The sequence below is a fragment of the Varanus komodoensis genome, unplaced genomic scaffold (genome assembly GCF_004798865.1).
Source record: "Varanus komodoensis strain SLA01 unplaced genomic scaffold, ASM479886v1 scaffold99, whole genome shotgun sequence".
Classification (NCBI taxonomy): Eukaryota; Metazoa; Chordata; class Lepidosauria; order Squamata; family Varanidae; genus Varanus; species Varanus komodoensis.
Genome location: NW_025336676.1, coordinates 192,452 through 215,872, shown reverse-complemented (window position 1 = coordinate 215,872; position 23,421 = coordinate 192,452). Strand labels below are relative to the sequence as shown.

Below are 23,421 nucleotides of genomic sequence, written 5' to 3'. Positions count from 1 at the left end.
CCATGCCTGCCCTGGCCCCACGGACACCCCTTTGCTTTGCCCCTGCTTGCACGTGGCCCCAAAACCCAAGAGGAGGCAGCACCCCCACAGGAGAAGTTTCCCTCCTGCTGCTGTCATCCCTCTTTGCCTTTCGAGCAGCCCTGGTAGAAGACATGCCCGTCCCGGTGCAGCATAACAGCTCCCCTTCTCTTCTTCCTCAGGATGGCCGTGAACTTTGGCTACTATGCCCCATGCGCCTTCTACGGATTCTGCTGCTCTCCGGGCCGCTTCTGCCTCTGCTGCCCCCGCCATGTCCAGCCCGGCCTCCCGGGCCCCTCTCTGCCTGGGCTCCCTCCTTTCCTTCTGCCCTCAGCAGTCCCCTGGCCTCACCCCTTCCTCCCCGCAGAGAAACCCCGGGCTGAGGAGCAGCTTGGTTGGGCAAGGTGCAGCCCATCACACCTGCGACTCACGCCGCTGCTGCCCCACACCAGTCTGTGACGTGGCCCAGGGCCGATGCCTTGGCTCCTCCAGAGTGGGGCCCATCTCACCCAGCCAGATGCTGGCTGGACCCTCCTTGCAGGCTACCTGGATCAAGGGACCCGGCAAGCCCACAGCCCTGGGGGGCAGACCATGGGCCAGTCCTCCAAGAAGTGAGCTTACTCTTAGAAATGGAGGCACCGGGATCCGAGCCCCAGTCCTTCCTCCCACAGAGCTGTGCTGTGCATCAAGCAGGGGCTGGACAAATGGCTCAGGGGAGCCCCCGAGGAAAGCCCTTTCTCCCCATGCCTCACCAGGATCCAGTGAACTGCCTTTCTCTACGAGAGCACTGTTTGCATGCCACCGTGAGGAGAAGTTGGAAGCATGTGGCCCTTCAAACCAAGGTGGGGGGATTTTTGTCCAGTCCTCCTTATGGGCCCAAGGCTTGGGGTGACATTCTAGCAGCAGGCAGGGTGGGAGCCAGCCGTGGGCTGGTCCAGAATGCAGGGCCGAGGGTATTGCACTGTAGTGCAGGGTCCTCCGGCTGCACCCTCCCCAACCCTGCTTTAACACGGTTGTCAGGTGGGAAGGCTCATCTAGCCATGCTTTCACACTTGCATTTGAGTGTGTTGACGCATCATGTTGACTCCATCTTTAATAGAGCCCCGAAAGGTAGGCTGCTCTTGCTACTCCCATATGATCAGCCGGGAAGCTGAGACTGGATGAGAACAACTCCAAAGATCTTTGCACATGTGCAGGTAGAAGGTGGGGATTCGGATGTCCACTTTCACGGTGAAATATCCTGAGAAGCTTCATTGCCCAGTGGACCAAATGCATTCTCTCTGATTCCAAATATGCTGGGTTAGGGTGAGTGTTTGGGGGCTTGGTGCTTTGCAATGGAGAGGAAAAGGCACTCTTGATATGCTCAGAAACAGGGTTCTCAAGGTTCAGACCTCATACCTCGGCACCAAAAACAAGTGCTGGGGCTTAACTCAAGCAAAGCCCCAGTACTTGGTTTTGAATCGTCTTCTCTGGGAGATGGAGCAGCAGGGGCTCTGGCAGGTGAAGCTGGGCCAGGCTTTTGGCTGGAACTTTTCAGAAGCTCTCCATGGAGCTGAACTTTACCTCCCGAACAGGCATACCACCATGGAGAGCTCTCACAAAGCTTGGACTGAAGCCCAGAATGGCCGTCCACACGAAACACACACAGCATGCAAAGGGGGGAATGCAGGGTGATGTGGGGTGTGCCCTTAGAGATAAAGGGTCAGTCCCTCTATGCTCCTCACCCCTGCCTTGGAAAGAGGAGTGGCACATGGGGGTTCGCATGTGCCTGGAATCCCAGACTAGAGATAACATACAGATTTCTCTTCCTTCCCAAGGCCAGGGCCCAGAGCCTGAGGAGTGTGCCCCTCCCTGCCAAGGAGGGATACGCTGCAACAATCTGTTGCAGATTCCATTTGTAAGATTATAGTTTCAAGTGACTGCAGTTCCCGAGAGAAAAGCACCTGTCCTTCCTCCTCTTAGTAACATAAATAAACTTGTCCTGGTCAACAATGGCCCTGCTTCTCTTTTGACACCGATCCATCTTTTTGATTTTATGTCCACTAGGCCCCGAAAATGAGCAAACACACAGAGCAGATGCAATGCAGACACTGATTTGCCTGATTGTCTAATCCCATATTTTTATTTAAAGCACAAACACACACAAACTTTGGCCTAATTGCTTGCCTGATAATTGTTCTTGATGCCCTTAATGAAAATCGCAGATCCAGGCCACTAAGTGGATTTCAGGGAGATAACGTTGCCTTATAATCCCACTGGATAAGCCTCCCTAAATCTCACAGCGGCCTCGAAAAATAGGAGGCTTATGACACAGCTGATCTGTGAACGATGGAGCTGCCCAGTGCGTCCAAAGGTGCGAAGGTGATGTAGCCACACCGTGTGTGCGTGTGTGTGTGTAGCTGTAACACAACCCCAGGAAAGCCAGAGAAGGATCAGATGGCTAGGACAGTCTTTCCCAATGATCTGCATGGTCAAATGGGCCAGAAAACTGTTTGCAGCTTTGAATTTTCCAGAATTTTTTGATGCCTTGTAGAAAGACTGACATCCATTGGTGCCCATCCAAAACTCATCCATGCACCAGGATGGCAATTGCTGAGGATTCTGGGATTTGCACAACCCACTCAGGGAGACACTTGCTGGACAAGGGCCAAGGTGGATGCCCAGTTTCTTGCCCCCGCCCTTCTGTGTAGCCTCTCCTCCCTCACCACATGTTTTCCTGGATTTGCCAAATCCCAGGGTAGCCCTTTGCACCCTGCAGGGTTAGTTTGGTGCTTACATGTTTTCCCCAAGGCTTGCAATGCTGGCAGTTATTTGGTGGGAACAAAAATTTTGATGAAGAGAGAAGGAGCAGAAAGACCATCACCAAGGGGCAGGAGGATTTTTCTAAAGCTGACATGACTCGTGCAAACTGGAAAACCACAAATGTACACCTTGCAGATGGCTAATGCTATACCATAGGCGTGAGAGAGGCTGAGAGGCCTCTGGCAGCATGATCATGAGTATAAAAGTGGAGCAGGTCTTTCCCACCTTAGAATGGGGCAGGAGGATGTCGGGCCGGACCCAGAGTCAGCCAGCCATTCGGTGGCTGGGATGCGTGCAAATGATTGACAGACTTCTTGCACATGGGAGCAGTCCAGGAAAAACCGCAAAGCAAACATCACCACCTGCCACTCAGAGGTCACTCTCTCTTGGCCACCCCTCCCCAAATTTTAACCACAACAATCCCCTCTTGTTGGTCTTGTCATCTTAACTCTGCCCTCCGTTTGCTATGATGCACCTGTGCAAAGTGCATTGGCCTACGGTGGTGTCCCCACCACAACTGCAACGTGGGGGGCCACAACTGCCCCACCCTGATAGCTCAGGATAGCGGAGGAGAAATGCTGGGCCAGCAAGATCAGTGGCCAAGTGCAGGGGTGCTGCCAAGCTGGGGAAAGAAGGGTGTGCCAGGCCAGGGACGGGAAGCCTGCCTCTGAGCTCAGTGGACTTGCTTCCTCCTTCTGCACTGATCCGTCTCTGCATGGGCATTTTTAACTCTAAGGGAATGTCAGCAAAATGCCTGGATTTGCATGAATCCATGCACTTCGGGCAAATTTATGCAATGTGTGCAAATCAGGGCATTTTGCATAAATCAGTACCCCATAAACACATTTGAGCATCATCGCCTGCTTGGTGCAAATTGGTATTCCAGTTTGTATAAATTGGCAGATTTTACACACAGTTCTTTAATGTATTTTCTCATTAAATGTGCAAATTGTGAGCCATCAGAGGTGGAGCTGCTCAAGCTGGTTCAACCCGAAGCATAATGAGCCGGTGCCAGGGAAATGCTGATGAACTGAAATCCAAGGGGCTAAACTGTGACAGTCCATCAGACATTCATCCCATTTTTGTATTCTGCACGCAGTCCTAAGCCAGAGGCCCAGCAACGGTCCTTCCCATTGTGGTGCTTTCCTGGAGTGTGAAGGCTGCCCCTCTTCGGCTCCTCATGCTCCCAAAAAGGGTTGGTGCCCCTGCCTCCCTGCAGTTCCCACTGTAGCAGCTAGACACACATGAGGGGACCTCATGTGGCTAATCCCGAGCTTTGCAACCTCCTGCGGTCCTGAGATTTTGGCTGGCAGCTCCCAGCATCCCTGAGCCTCAACTGTGCTGGCCGGGGCTGATGGGAGATGAAATCGAGAAGAGCGGGACAGCGCAGCTGAGAAAAGCAGGAGTAGTGCTGATTTATCTCTGTACTGACTGCTTTTATTACTACCTGTGACCATATCCACCAACAAGCCTGTGAGGATGTAGGGAAAGTGAGCCTGTTCCAGGGCAAAATCTGCAGCTGGAGCGACCCAGGCTGTTTCTGACCTGTTTTGGGACAGCCAGCAGGCGTAGTGGTGAGAGTGCTGGAATGGGACTGGGGAAGAGCCTGGTTGTAATCCACCTGTGGCCATGAAGCTCCCTTGCTGACTCTCAGTTTAACCTACCTCACAGGGCTGTTGTGAAGGAGGCTTATATAAGCCACCTTGATCTTGAAGGAAAAGAGGCAGTGTATCAATATAATAAATACATTGGAAAGTCTTCGCTGGAGGTGCACAGGCAGGGCCTGCTAGGAGTGCAGGTAGGCCAGAAGTGGGGTCTCATGCTGCTCCAGTGGCTGGGGATGATAGGTGGTACAGTCCAACATCTTGCAAGCTACAGGGCCCCCAGCTGTAGTGGCTGAGAGACCCAGCTGAGGATCAACAAACCACCTGTTGATATCTCACCTCTGCCTTGAACTTGTGAGGTGGCCTTAGGCAAGCTGCTCCCTCTGAGCCTCAGTTGCCCCCTCCCATTTGCAATGTGGTGGTGGAGGATAATGACCTGACTTAGCTTAAGGGGGCATTGAAAGGTGTACAAGTGCCAGGTAAGGAACATGAACTTGTGCCTCAGCAGGGTGGCTTTTCTGAGCCAGGTTCTGATCGCCTGCCGCCTGGTTTCCCTTGTGTCCTTTGATGTTGACCGGACTCTTGGCTCATTCTGTGGCACTGGGAGAACCGCCCCATGCATGTTCCCCTGATCCCGTTTGCCAGCAACTCACATGGCGCTTGGCACTATTCCATACAGCAGTGCTATCTAGTGGTCAGAGTGTGGGCTGGTACTCAGAAGACTCAGGCAAGAAGCTCCCAGGTGTCTTTGCACCAGTTTTAGACTCTCAGCCTAGCCTACCTCACTGAGTTGTTGTGAGGAGGAAATGGAGGAGATGGTTTCTGTAATCCACCTTGGGAGAGGAAAAAAAGGCAAGTTAGACATAGGTTACTATGTCATTATTATTTTCAGTTTATATTTCCTACTAGTTGAATCTTTCTAGGCAGTCCACACGCACATACACAGAGCAAGAAAATAAAAAGTAAAACAGTAACATCTAAACCATTTAAGCGTTGAAACTTTTGCAATAAGATGCTGGCTCTGACGAGAGAACTGGGCATCACCCTCGGAGGTGATGAGGGGAGGACAGTCTTAACTGGCGGCAAAAAGACGACAGCCTCAGCTCCAGGTGGGTCTCAGTGGGGAGGGCGTTCCAGAGAGGGCTGCCGGCTGAGTCTCCCCAGAGGTGTCCAGAAGAAGCCCTCCAGTATTGCTCGTGGTGGCTGGGTGGGCTCAGGTTCGGAGTGGCCAGTTCTGGTGCTACGTGCTGGGACCTTCTAGTCCCAGTTCCTAATCCAGCCACGGAAGAGTCTTCAGGGGCAGCCCCACGCAGGGTGCATTGCAGTAGTCTACTTGAGAGATTACCCAAGCATCAGTGACTGGTCCCAGGGCCACCAGCCAAAGCAGCTGGAAGGTTCTCTGAGCCACTGTGGCCTCTCAGGACAAAGACGACCCATGAGAACCCTAGAGTTACAAGCCTGTCCTTCAAAGGGAGTGCAAGCCCACCCAGATTGTCTTGACACCCTCCATCCGCTCCCCTGCCAATGGCATCACTCTTATGTCTGAACCGAGCTCCCGTTGGTTCTGACTCATTCCGTCCACTGTCCCAGCCGGGCACTGGCTTGGCCCATCCGCGGCTTCACCTGCTGGAGATGAAAAGGGGAAGCAGCTGCTTGTCATCCGCATGCTGAAGCCAACGGAACCCAAAGCTCCCGGGCTCAGCAGTCTCAAATAGTGCGAAATAGTGTGGGGGCCACCCCGATCCCCGAGGAACGCCCTGTGGGAGAATCCGCGTGGCCAAGCCACGCACCCCAAGCAGGCCCTCCGGAGCGGGCCGTCCAGGCACGAGTGGAACCGCCACAACGCAGCACCTCCCATGCATGGCTTGGACAGGCGCCCCAGAGGGAGAGCACAGGCGAGGCTGTCGGAAGCGGTTGAGCTTCCAGGAGGAACGGGGGCACATGCCGCCCTCTCATACTGGGGCATCCAATATGGCAGAGGTTCCACCTCTACTTCAGCCAGAGTTCCTGGACAGCACTTGCGCATGGGGGTGCAGAAGGCCTCCGGGGAATCCTGGCACAAATGAAGGTCTGGGGCAACAAACGCTTCCTCTGCCTTCTGCTCTCGCTGGCCATGGCCACCTCCCCCAGGAAGCAGCCCTCCCTCTCGCAGATGTTCAGCAATGGACCACCAGCCCTGCAGAGTTATGACTGTGTCTTCAAAGACTGATTAAGAAGGATTGGGGTCCCACTTGGGAAGCTCACCCATTAATCTTCCTGAAGCACCGTGGGAGGAAGGGGGGCAAATTCCCCCACCCAGGAGGAATTTCATTCATCCCCAAAGCCACCGAGGTGAGCCCGGCAAACAGGTTTCTACAGGCTGCATGAAGAGGCCTGCTGAACCAAAGTCCATCAAAACCTGCCATTCTCTCTTTCTCCCCACAAGCAACGAAATGTGTGTATGCAGCTGCAGGAAGAGGACAGCCACTCCCTTGTTCCCTCCCCAAAAGTAGACTGCTGCTGCCCATGGAGGCTCCACCTTTCTCCCCGGAACTTCACAGGCACTCCCTCTGCCTCCATGTTCCCAGCGAATGGGGCAGTCAGGCCCCTCTGCTTCGTGGGCTGCCAAATCATCACCATCTGCTCGCCAGTCCCTGCTGGGTGACAGCTTGGGGCCTGGCTAAGCGGCAATGCTAGCTTGGCGCTTTATCCGCTGCGAGTGCCAGCATTAGCAGGCCTCTTGGGCTGTAAGTTGCCCAAAAGGCGGATTAGAAGCAGCCCGTGTGCCTCCGATCCTGCACCGAGGCGCAGCTTAGTGCGACAAGAGCTAGCAAAGCCACTTTAAGGCCAGGGTGGAATACAGTCCAGAACAGTGTCCGATCCCATAGCAAGATGGGGCGTGCGGTACACTTCCAGAGCAAGGGGTCCGAAGTGGGGAAACAGCCGTCTGTCACCAAAGAAGGACCCTCCCCCTAAACGTTTCTTCACTCTCCATGGGACAAAGGCGGTAGAAGTTGTGCTCCTGCACCTTCAGACGCTTCTGGAGCGGTGCTGTCACAGGCTTTATCTGTGCAAGGCGCTCACACAACTGCATGGACATTCTGCATGAACAGCGACAGGCACTCCTGGCAGAGGGCTTTGGAATCCTTATGATAACCCTGCAAGGTAGGGAGAGGGGTGGAGGCTGAGAGGAAGTGCGGCTTAGGCAGCCCCTTCAGGAGTTCATGAAAAGGGGCAAGATTCAAACCGGGCTTGCTACTCTGCAAAGCGCAGCCCCTTTGCCAATAGGCTGGTGCTCGTTTCCTAAGAGTCACCCTTGCTGTCTTCCAGGGTGTGATGTACCCGCAGCAATAGGTCAACTTGAATTCACCCAGCAGCTACCGTAATTTTTAAAACAAGAAATCAACAACTTATTTTGCACTACACCCTATTAATGCTGAGATTGCCTGATTCCCATCATGACTTCTCAAAAAACAAAGATTTGCAAATATTTTAAAGGGAAGTAAACTGGCACGTCAAAAAAAAATTCTTAAAATACTCTGTCAACATTTAGTAGTTAAAATATTTTATTTATGCAAAAAAAGAGAAGCCTTCCTATTTTATCTAAAAGTTCTTCCTGCTGGCCTTGCAACCTTTCAGGATTCAAGAGCAACTACACAAAAGCTGGAAGCCCCCAGACCGTCAGCAGGTGGGGCAAGGCACCCACCAAAGTGGGGTGCAGAGCACTGATACCTCGAGAGATGACTGGGTAGGAGCAAGACTTCTGCCACAGCAGAGGACCAGTGTGAAAAGGAGTTGGCAGCTGAGGAACAGAGCTGGCTCCTGCCTTCCTTTTCTGCTGCTGAAGAGGAAGAGGACGGAGCCGCTTTCAGGATGGGGTGCTGCTGGGATGCATTGCAAGTGAGGGAGGTGGCCTGGTGAGCCAGTGGGAGGGGGAGTGCCAGCCTGGCCCAGGGCTGCGGCCGCTGAGTGCTGGGCCAGCTGACCCCTTTGAGGACATGAAAGGGTAGTTGGATTGCTTGTTCTTTGCTTCAGAGGGTTCAAGGAGAGCTGTGAGCACCAACTGTCAGTCCCTAGGTTTTGGAAACTGCAGGTCCAGGGATATAGGCACAGACGTCCTTGCCCTTTCTGCAGCTGCCATCACCCTTCTGGCTCATGTGGGGCCACCATGTGGCTACAGCACAACTGCAGCCAAGGAAGGCAGTGAGATGTGCAAAGAGTCAATTCGGAGCCACCAACTAGGAGCAGCTTTTGTATTCACAAAGGTGTTGCTGCTCAGCTTGTCAGGCCCTGTGAAGCCTTGCTTTTGGCTCCACCACCTCCCTCCCAGTGCCTCCCCATTCTGCTTCCATGGCACACATCCTGCCTTCGTACCCTGAGATCGCCTGTTCTGAAACAGAAATCTCCTGTCCTCTCTGGAAAGAGACTCGGCCAGGTTTCTGAATGACTCCCTGAACCCAGAGGGTTCTGGGCATCCAACCACACAGGCCTGCCTGTCTTGCCCTGCCCTGCCATAACTCACATTTGTATTTTATCTCCTCTTCTACAGCCTCCCTCCCAACCCCTTGGCATTAACAAACAGTAAGAGATGGCCTTCGCGGGTAAAGCCAAGTGCCTTGCTGGTATTTCAAGTTTTGCCACAAAGGCCTTCTTCGACCCTGTGCTGGGCAGGTTGTCACTGCTGAGCCCGTGTTCCACAAAACTCTCAGAGGGCAGATTTCCACAACCCAAATTTGGCACCTTGGGACAGGAGGTGGAGGTGCTGCAGAGAGATGTCCTATCTCAGCGTTACCAGTCTCCTCCTCTTCCCCCTCGGGCCCCCCAAAGCTTCTCCAAGCTTGTGCTCATGGCTGGCTGCAAAGGGCCAATTGCAACACAGATTCCCAATGATGTGGTCGGAACAATTTTCTGATATCGTATCTGGGAATCCAGCAATCTTGCAGCTGCCTAGATGGCCGAGAGATTGTTCACGAAGGCTTTACGCAACATATGATAACAATTCTAAAAGCAGTAGCTGCATCTCTGTAACAGAATAATCAAAATGTCTTCCAATTTCACCAGCAGTACCAATAGGCATGGGGCAGGATCTGCACCTATATAGCCGGGGGTCAGACTAGATGGTCCAGGAGACCCCTTCTGACTTGCTCTGTTTCTATGATTCTATATGTTAGATAAGGGGCACCAAATTCAAGCAATGTGAAAATAACTAACTAAATAGCACCCAGACAAGGAAATGAAGACAAAGCCAAGATTTGAGAGAAAAGAAATCTATTAGTGCAAAAAATTAACAGTTCTCTATTACAGTACAATATATGGAAAAAGGAACATACAATTGATTTGATTTTAGTCAACAACCAATCCTGAACAAGAGAAGAAAATCAAATGTAACTTCTTTTTCCTTTTGTGTGTGAATTTTCACTCTTTTTCTTAAACAGATGCAAAATATCTAGGGAAAGAGAAGCCTTTTCTTCTCTCAACCCTGAGCCTGAAGTTAGTGTTGTATACCGCAACATGTGTCCCCCTCCCCCAAATTTAGAAAAATCGGCATGAGAACCCTAAAGCCTCTCAGCTCCTCATTTCTTCCTGGATCTACATCTGTCAAAGCGGGGTGGGGGGATGTTTTCAAAGAGCTGTCAGGAAATACCTGTTGCTGATTTAGGGGGAAAAGGGAGGAAGAAGAAACTCTTAAGAAAGATGTCCACATTTCCCAGCAGAGGCAGTAAAAAAATACCTGCCCAAGTTCTTGGCTTTAGAGGACTCATCACCCCATATGGGAAGATTGAAGGGACAACCTTATAAAATAATTGCAGTGAAATGTGTATTGTGGGGCCAAGAGAGGAAACTGTTCCAACATAAATGTTTGCAGAAAAAGGAGATGACAGAGCACAGCAAGATAGCCATCTTCTCCGAATGCGTCTTTGCGTTTTTTAATTTTTAAAAAACTTTTTCAGGGGAAAGGAGAAATCTTGGATGAGAAAACCTTCACGTACCCCTGAAAGGAATGGCCAAGTTTGCAAACACTAAAAACAAAAAGCTCTTAGATATTTGCTGTATAAGTTATTGGTGCTGGATTATTGGAAGGGGGGGTCTTTGGGCAGAAAAAAGGGGTGCAGCTAAGGCGTCATTTTCCCTCTGGAACAGCAACATTTTGGGGACACCTGTAGCATTCTCCAAGAAGGCCAGCCTGGAGGTGTGGGGGTAGGGATAACTTTTCACACCAGTTTCAAGCTTGCCAAATTGCCCCACTTGTGAGCAAAGAACTCCCCCGAGAGCGGCCGTTTGGCGAAAGAATCAAGATGCAGGACAAACCTGCACGGAACTGATTTTGGGGCAAGTCTAACTTTGGAGAACGAACACGGTGCCCCCAGCTCCCAAGCTTTGCTCTGCAACTGGTTTCCTGTGAATCCGTCAGAGTGGCAGAAAAGAAGCCGTGACAATTGTTACGGCTGTGGAGATGCAAAAGTTGCTTGGATGGCTGGTCCAGGTAGTGGAATCATTAAGAAGAAAGAACCCAACCCTTGAGGAGAACTGGGGAGAAGCCCTGCTTAAGTCACTTTCAACAGAATTGTTGTCAATCCACACAGTTCAAGAGACAGCCACTCACATTTTTCTGGATGATTTGGCCTAAAACTACCATGCCTTATCCATGCTGGCTAGGGCTGATGGGAACTGTAGTCCAAAGCCACTGCAGAATTCCACTGGTAGAGTGAAGATTACTCTACCCCATCTCCCTTCCACCAATCCATCAATCCTTCTCTAACCCTGAATGTGAAGGCACCTTTTTTGCAATCCTTTCTCAGGAAAGCTTTTTAAGGAAAGGGTATCTGCACCCCTCACAAAGCCCACGAGCACACAAACGCTGCTCTGTGCACACGGTTTTGGATCACGCTTTGGCTTGCATCTCTTAACTGCTAGCTAAGGCTGGAGTGCTGTGTATCTGCCTCGCTTGAAGAGTCCCCTGGGCTGGAATGGTACTGGAGAACATGGGGTTCATTGGGCTGCGGCCACCAAGCAATCAAATCAGCTCAAAAGTAGGAAGAAGTGTAGCAGACAAATAGCACCGCCATGAAGAAAGGTCAATGCGTTTCCAGAAGAAACCTGACTGAGCAGAGCAAGACCAAGCTGGAGCAAAGTTGCGAGGCATCCCAGAATTGGGAGAACATGGCTTCCATCTTCCCCGTGCTGCTCACAGGGGCACATGGGAAAACCTAATAGCTCGCTTAGGAGCTAAGATTTTTGGCAAGAGTTTTTCCAGGTTAGGAAGTTATTTTCCCAGAGGAGGAGGAGGACAGCAGAGGGCTAGTCAATGACTCACGGTCTGGCTAGGAGCCAGGCCAAAATCAAAGCTTCCTCCTCCAGCACAATTCTGTTCCAGAGACTTGGGTAACTGAGGATGAATTGGAAGAGGTGGTGTAATTGTGGATGGCGTGGACTGGGCCAAGGAGGGAAAGACCACCCTATGACTGTGAGCTGAGTGAAGCAACGGGTGCTGCATTCTTACTCTCTTCCCTCAAACCTGCATGCCGGCATTGTCCATGCTGAAAGCGCTGGAGAGCTGCTCTTCAGAGCACTCCAGAAAAGGAGAATCGTGGTGATGGGGTCTGGAGTCCCACGTGTGGGACTGCAACAGGCGTTGTTGAGCAAGGCTGCCAGCAAGGGAGCACAGCAAATAGGGCGGAGGCCACGGTGGGCAACCCAGGCCTATGCACATCTGCACAGCAGTGACGTCCTGCTGAACTGGAGGGGACTTACTCGCATGCAAGGGTGCACTGGCCTGCAGGTGCAGTGGGCATTTCTCACTGCTCTGCCTTAGGAGGAGACCCCATGCCTTGCTGCCACCAGAAGCCCAAGGCCTGACCACACAACCTTAGCCACAGGTCTGACATGACATGGTGTCCTCCCAGTCACAAGAACTAGGATTTTGGCTGCAAAAGGTTTGCAACAGGTCCATGTCCCAGAAACCTGTCTGTTTTCAAATTAATAAAACAAAACAGGGAGGCCAATGGAACTGAGAGTCAATCCAGAAGCAGCTTTAAATGCACACTTAAGTAAGAAAATGGTGAGGGCTGGCTATCGGTCTTCCTTTTGTAAAAGCAACCACAGGGGGGGGGAAATCATGTCACACACCCCCCCCCCGACACGTCACCTCAGCTTAGAATGAATAAGGCATTTGTAATTTCATTTTCAAAGTAATGAATGATTTTAAAAATTGGGGCAAATGGCTTTGGGAAGGGAGCGATTTTTGGCAGGAAAACTGAATGAGGATTCCTTCCTGTGATCCTAGCCTGGCTGTGTTCTTGGAATGACAGATGCAGCCAGTCTTCAAGTACCTAATTTAGAAATGAGCTGAAAGTCATGTCTTGTTTTAAACCCTTACTTCTAAACGCATTCATGTGCTGCAGTTCTGTTAGGATCACCCAACTCTTGCTGCCAGTTGTGTTGGTGTACCAACCCAAACCCAGAGTACACAGATCTGATCTTGGACCGGCTGAGCATCCGCTTGCCTTGCCGCCCCTCCAGAATCCTCAGAAATACACTTTGGACACCTGGAAGGCATCTACTGTGTGATTTCTTTTGAAATCAGTTTGCTCAGGTCTTACCCAAAGCACTTTTCTGCACAGATTTTAGCTGGATCTGGTCAGCTTTCTTTCCAGAGGATGCCTCATGGGGATCAGTGCGAAAAGTTGACCTATGCAAAGGGAAATGGTCAACTTTTGCCACATCTACAGACTTTGGTCCAGATCCACTGGAGGGCACATGACCAGCTGCCCACCTCCAAGGAGTGCAGAGTGCTGCTTTCTAAAGGACTCTCGCAAGGTGCAGCCTTGCAAAAGTGATTCGTGAACTGACATGAAGGCTTGGAAGAAAACTGTTCAACTTCCCCACTGGGCAGTCTCATCTATGGGGGTTCATCCCCAAAGCAGCTCAGAACATCCAATTCTTTGAGCTTTAAGAGAACAACTAAACTATACTAAAATGAGAAAAATATGCTATCAACATTATGACAATCAAGTTACTTTTTAAAAGTGGGTCTTATATACAAGAATGAAGGAGCAGTTTCATCATTCAAATTATATATATGTTTATTTTATTTTTAAGCCCCTCCCCGCAAAAGTGCATTTTATATTATATATTTTTATATTTTATATTCTGTACTTGTCTCCCAAACCTCTCTTTTTTTAAAACCCCTAAATAAAGAATTATCAAACATACAATCTATGGAATGTCTTTTCTGTGCTTTTGCTCACCACACGTAACAACAGTAAATTAGTCATTTAAGGTTTGTTTTTGTGTTGTCTTTTTTTTAAGATGAATTTTTAGAGTGTTCTGGATAGATTATTCTCTTTATAGAACAATTAACAATATCAAGTATGGATAATATGATGTAGGAAAAGTGTCCCATCTGACATAATTTCTCCTTTATCTTCCTTGTATCAGAAAAAAATTGGTTTCTGATCGAGGGGACAAGAGAGTTTGCAAGACCCACTCCCAGAATAAATTTTAAACCCTCTTTGTACATCTATATTTTCATATACCATATATATATATTCTTTTCAGAAAACAAAGCTTCAGTAAAGCATTGTGTTAACATTCTCCATAAGACAAAAGGGATACTTTAAAAATCTAAGGAACGAATCTCAAATGGACAACTAACAGAATGTTCATTCATTCATATATATATATATACACACACACACACACACACACACACATACATACATATATATATATATATATAAACAAAACATTCCATCCCTGCTAAACAACACAGTAAGTGTTCCTCTTAACTTAAATAAAAATTCTGACATTTGCTGAAAATATAAATAGATCTCTATAGTAAAATTTTAAATAGCAGAGTTAGACTGCTTGAGTTGGAGAGGTGGACATGGGTGACCAGAAAAAACTTTAAAACTTTGGGTGCATCAAGAGAATCGAATTAACAATGGCTTGCATTACATGTGACAGGACAGAATTCTGCAGACGCTGAAGAATTGCACCATGCTTTTCTGGATGATGTCAGGAAGTTGCACGAAAGGTGGGATGAAAGCTCAAACAAAGCCTAGATCAGAAAGACCTGTCCCCTCCAGTGGTGAAAAACCTACCATGGATTTTGCCCCAGCCAACTTGAGTGGAGAGCAAAGGGAGAACAAAGAGAATCAGTTCCAAAGGGGAGTTTAAAAAGAGAAGGAACGAAGGAAGCCCCTTTGAGCAGAGAAAGATCCCTTTCTATACATCCGCGTGCGGCTTGCAACCTTCCCTGTCTTTATTTTGCCCAGGCAAAGCGCCTCCAGCTCATTCTAAAAAAAAGTGCAAGAGATTCTCCCCAATCCAATGGGTCAGCATTAGTGCAAAGAAGGAAAGTCCGTAATATCCTGAAAAAGCAGTGTCGCCGTCTTCTTATGCTTAAGGCTTTTTCGTGGGCTTGGGTTGTGGATAAAGTGGTACCGGTGCAAGCGCAGTCCAGAGCAAGGCCTCTCTTCTAAAGCTTCAAGGCGCAGCCAAGCAGTGGGTCAGAGGAACTGGCCAGCCACACGGCTCGGTTTGAGAATCTGCTTGTAATGCACAGGAACAAACTCTGGATGACAACCTGGCCCCTTTCTCATCTTCTACCTTTAGATCAAGAATTCCCGCCAGTGTTGGCTCTCTTGGAAAGAGGGAATGTGGAAGATCCAAGTTCCGTGGAATTCAAGGGTCTCTGATGATCCAACACTGGGGGGCAGTGGGGGAGACAGCGATCGGGTGGGCCTGGCCCACTAAAACCACATGTCCGCATGCGTGGAAGGAGGCCATCGTTGGAGCAGGAAGCATAGCGTACACTCCACTGTCACAACAAAAACCTGCGGTCCACCCTTCGCCCTTGGATATGAGAAGATGCCCTTGCCAGCAGCCGCCCCCATGCCTTGCCATGGGGACCCTGCAAACAAAGAGTCAGCCAGGAAGCCATACGCCGACTCGGAGACAAGCAAGAGCAGAGCGCAGGGCACCTGTGCTGTGCGGACACGCATGGCACTGTGCAGCTTCCAGCCGTCTTCGGTGCCACGCCGCCTTGCCTGCCCGCAACTGCCTCCCTAAACCTCAAACCCCTTTCTGCAATGGCAGAAGGCCCCTCAGAGGAAGCTGCTTTTGGGAAAAGGTGCAAACAGAAAGGTCAGTCACAGGATCAAAGGTAACGAGAGAGTTTGTGTGTCCTTCTAGGTCAGGGGCTCAACCAGGTAATGGGAAATGTTGCCCATCTCCTCCGTCCCACGTAGCGCCTTTTGATTTTTAGATCAAACCTTGCTGAGCACTGAGGGCCAAACAGTTTCTGGTACAACTCAGCTTATTTTCCAATAAAATCCCTCTCACTCCATTTGTAACCCCCAGTCCAGCCTCCAAGGGATGTCTCTCACCTGCAACATTTCTTGAATCTCCAATGGCACAAGGATGGTGGAAAAAGCAACCCCTCAAACCCCCCGCTCAAAAAAAAGGTGCAAGAGAAACCGACGTAGAAGACACACAGACCCGGACAAGAACAGCTTCAACCATTGACTGAAATTACACTGCTGACCGTTTTGGGGATCAAACTTTTGTGTCCTTTTTTAAAGTCAGTAAGGGAAATACATTTGTTTCTATTGTTCTTGCTGCGACAACATCATTTAGAAGCTTTTTTTTCTTCTTTTTCTTCCTGAAATGTGGTAAAAATCAACAGTTTCTTTGGCAACACTTTATCACAACCTGCATATTATTTTATTTTTATACAAAATAAAATAATAATTTAAAAAATAAAATCAAAATCCTTATATACAGTATGTGATTTGAGGAAGGGAACCCCCGCATGCGAGAGATTTCGTCTTTCGTTCATCACTTGTACAAAGGGGGATTAAGAAGGTTAAGGCAAAATGTCTCGTGACGTGACGGCCTCTCTACACGGAGAAGGTACACCATTTTTGCTCACTTTTGTTTTAGTGCAAACGCATCAAAGGCTTGTGTTAAAGTGTTGCCCACACACAGATGCTCGGAGCTTTAGCCCCGCTCCAAGAATCACGCACTGGATGCCAGTCCCCACCCTCAACCCTCCAATGGGGGGAATATTACAGACAAGATGCGGTATCTCTGACCAGAAACAGAAGGTGGGGGAGAGGGGCTGGGTCAAAGTTGCCTTAGAATTTAGGTTGGTTTTGTACCACTTATGGCTTCCCCAGGGTTGTCGGGAACCATAGTTCGGGAACGGTGCCCAGCGCTCACCCTTGTGAGTGCCCCTTTCCGCCTTTCCTGGGGGGCTCTTTGCATTTCCTGGGATTCCCTTGGATGATGCAAAACCAGCTTAAAGCTCCGTAGGACAGGTGTGGTGTGTGCAGGCGCCCTGGATCAGCCAGAAAGCCCTGCAGGGACTGACACGATACAGAGAAATGCTCAAGAGGGGAAACAGGGAGGGATAGGAAGGTGAGTGGGCACAGGGGCTTGTGGCCAGGTGGGCTGCGGTTTGTCCTACTGACACAGTGGAGGGCCTCGATTCAGGGCAGCCTCGACTGGTGGCTGAGAGTCAGCAAATCACCCTGGATGGGAACCCCTTTGGGGCCCACAAGAAGATCCAACAATGGCCAAACTGGTTTGCACCCTCCCACAGACACAGTCCTCTACTCCCACTCTGTCTCGTGCGGCTGCTTGGTGAGAGGACCAGCTCCCTCTGGGAGGACAGGTGGATTGCGTAGCTATGGGCAGGGGAGGCAAAGGAGAGCACAGACGGGCTGGATGTAGTCCGCTGTGATTTCTTACCAAGTTTGCAGTGTTCGGACTTGCTCTTGCTCACACAATAAGAAGACAACCCCCTAACGCTGAAGAACGAAAGATGAAAATAAGCTCAATTTTGCACCATGGCTCACTGCGAAGGCAGCAGGCCTGCAAGAGAATCTTCCTGTCTTTTTAAAGGGCTGCTAGGTGGCTTTGAGAGAAAGGGGAAGGGGAGGGAAGGGGGAAGGGAGGGGGGAGAGAGATTGAGAGAGAGAGATGCACACAAAACATGAACAGTTGTGGAGGCAGAGGCATTAAACAAACTGGAAGAGATACCACAACTTTTGGTTACAATAAAGAATCTCATTTAACTATCTATGTACAAAGTCCACACTAGTTTTTGCATATGCAATTGCTTAAGTCAGTGCTAAGCCGAGGGGGGGGGGGCGTTCCACATCCTTCTAAGTGTCCGGGACCTCCTTCAGCTCTCTATGCTGATGAAGGCAGGAAGGTCAAAAAGGGGCTGGGAAGATGAGCAATTCTGTCAACCAAATTCACTGATTCCTTTCAGAAAAAGTCCTCTTTTTTTTTTTTCTTTTTAGCTAGAAGCACAGCTTTAAAATGCGTGCAGCGGGGTAAGCAATTGTTGCCCCAGGGTTCCTCCTGGCCACAGGGAAACTGCCACAGAGACTTCTTGTTTCTGGCTTTGAAAATCATCATTATTGCGCAATAAAGAATCGGAGGGTCAGGAGAAAAGCTGGAGGGGAGAAAATGTCTCCAACACGAGCTGGAAATGCAAGAAGCGTCCAGTCGGCTTAAAAACAAGAAACGGAACCGGCAATGGAAGGTGCCCAAAAGCGAAACCAGATGCAAGCCATGCCTCAAAGCCCGTTTTACATTTCAGGTTTGAGTCTTGGGTGGAAGTGGAGTTGCACCACCCCTGGGGTGGGAGGTGATGGAGACCCAAGGTGTGAGGCGGTCTGTGATGGAGGTGGTCCCGGGACTGAAGGTGTGTCTGGAGGGTGGGAAACACGCAGGCCTGCACTGTTTGTCTAACACATGGAAAAACAAGAACCAAGAAAAACAATAACAGAACTGGGGGGAAATAAACCATACACAAAATAACCCCATGATTCCTGCTTAAAAATTCAAGCTTCCTTTTTTTATATTTTATGTTTTCTGAAGTGCAAATCACTTCCGAGGGTGTTTTTTTTCTTTCTAAATTTTGCTGTGTCACAGAATCTAATTAGCTCCGATCCTCCCTGTGTTTTTGTCTGTTTTGTTTGTTTCTGAAGTAATCTGCAAACCAAAATGGAGGGTTCCATTTAAGGTTTTTTTCCTCTCTTTCTCTCAAATATATAGATATCTATATACATATTTGTGTTTTTTTTCTCTTACAAAAATAAATTCAATTTTAGGAATTATTTTAATAAAAACAATAAAGCAACAATAAATTTCTTTCCGTAAAAGATGGTTTCAACGTGTAAACATATTCGGTTCTTTCTTTTTTTAATATATATATATATATATATATATATATATCTTTTAAATTAAGATAAAGTGATTTCAAAGTACCCGTTCCATTTCAAAGTGCTAAGACTTCTTTGTTTCTAATCTTATTTTTTGTGGTTTTTTATTGCTTTTTTCTGCATTAAATAAAGCATCCATCTCTTCCCACCCAACCCCCATCATTTTCGCTCCCTCACAAAACACACACACTCCCTGCTCAATTGCATTCAGCCAGTTTGCCTTTTTTAATATTTAAATTAAAAAAAATTTAAAAGTGCTTGCAAAACAACAACTACTAAATCTTTCTCTCTTTTTATCATTTTTAAAATGTGCATTTATAAAATCCTGAAATGGCTAAAAGGTGTCCTTTTATTATTTTTTTTTTAAGCTCAGGAGGGGACTGGGCTCTTCCGATAACCTTGGCTAACAGTTGCTTTCTCTGGATTGCTACTTCCATGTGGGGGGTGGGGGTGGCTCTCTGGGCTGCCACAGGAGAGAATGTGGATCACAAAGCTCTCCATGCGCCAAGCCCACACCCTTCCATGGAGGCAACGACGCCTTAAGAATTTGGGGCACTCTTTGAAAAAACACCCACCTTTGCTCTGGAAGGCTAAGCTAGGACCAACTCATGGGACACTGGGGCCAGGGAGAGGGAGAAGGGAAGGGCCACGGAGGCTGGTTGGGGTTGCTCACTGCTACCGCCTTTTTGCTTTCCCAGCTCATCCCACCCAGATGCTGTTTGACCATCTGAGGATAAGCCTTCCGCAGATGCTCCCATCTGGGGTGAAGCCTGAAGTGCTCCCGAGAGTCAAATCCCCCACCCCAGAGGAGGGACTGCAGCCCAACGGGGACAGCTCACCCTTTGGAAGTTTCCTCTTGGGGGCTCCATTCCACAAGGCTGCACAGTGCGGAGCGAGCGTCCTGGAGAGCTCTGAGCCAAACTCAGCCTTCACGAAAGCCAGCGCGGGCCGGGAAGACTTTACGGCAATTTGCAAGCTCCCTTCTCAGGAGGGCAGACATACCCTAACGGCTTAGGTAATTTCTTTAAGGCTGGGACTTTTCTACCCACCTAGACATGTACTTTCTCCAAAACAAATTCCTTTTGAGTTCTCTGCATGGAAGAAGACGCCCTTCAATTGGCTGGAACCAAACCATCCTCTTTTAGGGCAGCCCCAAAAATGGTTTAATCTGAACAGTTTTGCATGGCAGCTCCCTGAGTTTGGCTGCATTTGATAGCCCCTAGGCTACCTCAGGACAGGAAGGAGGTGAAATTCATCCACCAAGCAGCAGGTCTCCAGAGTGAGTCCTCGAACCAGCCCTGTGACCTGTGTCACCCGAAGGAAGCTACTTCAGGCAAATGGTTTCAAAGCAGTTTTGGAGGCCATGAAACACGTGCTGTGAGTTGTGGGGGTGGGGGGTGGGCCGGAGAGCATCCTCTTGCACAGAGACTGGTTTTGTAGGACTAACTTTGAAGGAAATGGCTTGACCTTCTAGCGGTACCATCCAGTGTGGCAGCCCAGAGGCCTTTGGATGTGGGATTTTTGGGCTCCCCTAACCCCACAAACCACTTGGATGGCAGAGTTGGGCTGCTCATGTCTTTTACCCCTGCATGGAGGGGGAGGCACTGCCAATATTCCCTGGCAAAGCTGTGCCCCCAGATTGCCCCCACCAGCTTCAAAGTCGCGTTTGCAACTCTGGAGCTGCAGCAAGAAGGCACGGAGGGACTGCTACATGCTCAAAGCTTCCAGTCTAGAGCACTTCCCAAGGCCACCACAGGGGCTCTGAATTCCTAGACAGGGGCAGGCAAATGGTGTCCTCCAGATGTTTTGGACAGCGACCCCATAACCCCAAGCATGGGCCACGCTGGCCAAGACCTGGAGAAGCTGGCTGAAAACATCGGGAGGATGCCCCACATGTAAGGGTGCTTCCTTTCCCATCTCCACAGTCTGAACCCACATATGCCCACTGCTCTGTGACTTATCTGGCAAGTCTGCACCCCGAATAGTTTGGATAACAGGTGGCTAGCGGGCCACCTGGGGACCTTCTGAGGGGCTGGGTGACAGGCATTTTTAACAAGATGCTGGAAATGATTTTCGAGCACCCTTACCATTTAATTAGAACTGAGGAAGGGGACGGACTTTCTTGGAAAATGCAGTGAATACTTCAGGCTTGTGGTGGGCGTCTGAGACAAAAGGAGTAAAATCTTTCCCCAAACTTCCTTACTTTCCTAAGCGTGCCAAGAAGCTGCCCTTCCTGGCTCTGTCCTTCTGGAACAGTCTGCTTTGCTAAAATAGACTACACTCTCCAAAATGTGTGTGTGTGTATATAGTTATAAAACTTAACAAACTGAACACTTGGAAGCTTCATTTCACACTTTAGCGGCATCTTCTCCCTCTCAGCCTCACCTCAAAATCGATCACTTTCTCATCTGTTTTCAAGGTTAGGGGGGAACCTGAAAATTAACCCATGGCTACAAGAGGTTACAATAAACTGGCTATTACGGGGACGAGCAAAAAACAGAGATATATTATAGACCTATAAGGCTAATTATTAGTTTGTTTTCTCAAAAAAGGGTGAGGAAACCATATTTTTCCAAAGGAACTGGAGGAAAGTTATAACTAGATTTTGTGACACCTGTTTTCTTTTTTGGTTTAGGAGAGTTCTTGCGTTTTGCCCTCAGACGAACCCCCCGCTACATTCAGACTTCCTGGCGCCGCGTCCGCGCTAGTGCTCTCCTCAAAGTGCTTGTCCAGCCCGTCCTGCAGGGTGGCGGCCTCGGGAGCGTCCGGGGCCTCTTCGCCGCCCGCCAGGCTTGCATCGTCTGGCTGAGCGGCTGGGGCAGGCGCGATGGCCACCTCTCTCACCCGGGGCTTGCGCCCCCGCCTGGAAGGGATCCCGTTGCAGCCGTCTTTCTTAAGGTGCCGGTGCAAGTGGTCAGATCGCACGAAAGTCTTGAAGCAGCTTTCGCACTGGTAGGGACGGAGGCCCGTGTGGACACGCATGTGGTTCTTCAGGTCGTAGTTGTGGGCGAAGGCCGCCCCACATTGCTGGCACAGGTAGGGCTTCTCACCAGTATGCTTCCTCATGTGCACCTTCAGCTTGTCCTGCCTGTGGGGGAAGGGAAGATCAGTCAGTCACTGGGGCCACATGACACCATCCAGCAGCCCAGAGGCGCTCGCTTCACCTGGTGCAGTTAACGATGCTGCAGCCGCTTTTGCCAGGCTCTCCAGCCCTTCCGTCTTAAGAACTGCACCGGTGCATTCTCTGGTGCTCCTGCCTCCCACCCCAGGTTCCTTTAAATGGGTGGATTTTACTGCATTTCACCCACCCAATGGTTCTGTTGGAGCACATCTGGCTGGGCCATTTAAGTGACCCAGAGAGCATCAGGCTAACGGGCAATGCAGAAATCAAACCAGCTATTCTGGGAACGGCTCCCCTTTGCCTGCCTGGCTGTCTCCCTCCCCAGCATCAGTGTTGCTTCTGATGCTGGAACAAGGGGGTTCAGTGCCAGGAGGTTTCTAATCAAAATGGGGCTACCAAAAAAACAAAACAAAACAAAAAACAAGGGCAGGACACTACATGCAAGTTGAGAAGCTTTCAGAACAACAAAAGGATTTTTTAAAAAAAGACCCTAAAGGGGTCACCTCAACAAAATAACAGAAGGAAAAGGAGACTTGGATGGTGGGAGAGAGCCAAGCAACCTTCCCCGACCTGGTGCTTCCCAGATGTGCTGAGAATGGCAGGGGGTAGCGAAGCCCATAATTCAGTCCATCTGGAAAGCAGCAGGCTGGAAAGGGATGGAGCAGCCTATCTAGGGAACACAGGATGCTGCCTTCCCCCAGGCTGGCCCAGGATTGCAGACACCACACAGCAGAGGAATTCTGCAGAGTTTCTGAGAGGGATTGTTCCTGGGGATGCTGGGATCAAAGCTGGGCCCTTCCACAATCATGGCTCGGCCCTACAGCTCAACTATGACCCTTGCCTTAAAAGCAAACAGTTCCAGTCCCCACAGTCCTGAGATGCAAATACAAACCCACCAGAGCCCGCAGCTTTCCAGGGTTCGGGACAGAACTTCTTACAAGCCTTGCAAGGGGCTGGGGCCCTCCACATGCAGGGCAAGGCCTCTGGACACTAAACTAAGTTGCAGCAGCAGCTCTGGCGGCACACGTGCTTTCAAAGGACGGCGGGGGGGTGGCCAGTGGAGGAGTCTGGGGGCTGCACAGGCAAGCCACCCTCAATTGTCTCCCACAAAGACATGATTTGTCAAAAAAAAAAAGTGGATATTTACACACCCTTAACCCTTTCCCCAGCTGTGGTTTGAATTCCAAAGTAGCTGGAGGGGGGGAGGTGGACTGGAGTTCCCTTTGGGGTCAGTGAAGGCCCTTCTCTCGCTTCTGCCCACCCCACAAACCACCCCCTCTCCTCCTCCTCCTGGCTCCACTGGGCAGGGGTTTGCAGCAGGTCCTGAGCCCGCTCCCAGGAGCTGCTGCAGGGTGTCCATCTCAGTTCACTCTCCACACAGGCAACCATTTTTCACGGCTGATGTCAGCTAAGGAAGGAAAGGTTGACCCCTCCCTACATGCTGGAGCCTTCCCACAACAAATGCCCCCACTGAGCCATGAACCGTAGAAACAGACGAGCTTGGAAACTTGTCCTCTAAGCTTAATTGCTTGGGCTGAGGGAGCTTATTCTCAGAAGGGGGGTGCAAGAGAAATGGGGGAAGGGGAGGCCAAGAGGCTGCAATTTGATTGGAATGAAAGAACACCTGTTTGGAATGACCTGGGTTGGGATAATTAAC

The 23,421-nt window shown here is 49.8% G+C and overlaps 1 protein-coding gene across 3 annotated transcripts in view; it reads right to left on the bottom strand.

Moving 5' to 3' along the window:
- Nucleotides 1–9,654: 9,654 nt before the first annotated feature.
- ZBTB7A (zinc finger and BTB domain containing 7A) overlaps nt 9,655–23,421 on the bottom strand; it is a 47,670-nt gene continuing 33,903 nt past the window's right edge. For all 3 annotated transcript variants that reach the window (XM_044419024.1, XM_044419026.1, XM_044419025.1), the window contains one exon: nt 9,655–21,731. In XM_044419024.1, the coding sequence (XP_044274959.1) occupies nt 21,275–21,731 (457 nt within the window). In that variant the 3' untranslated portion in view covers nt 9,655–21,274. The remainder of the gene's footprint in view (nt 21,732–23,421) is intronic.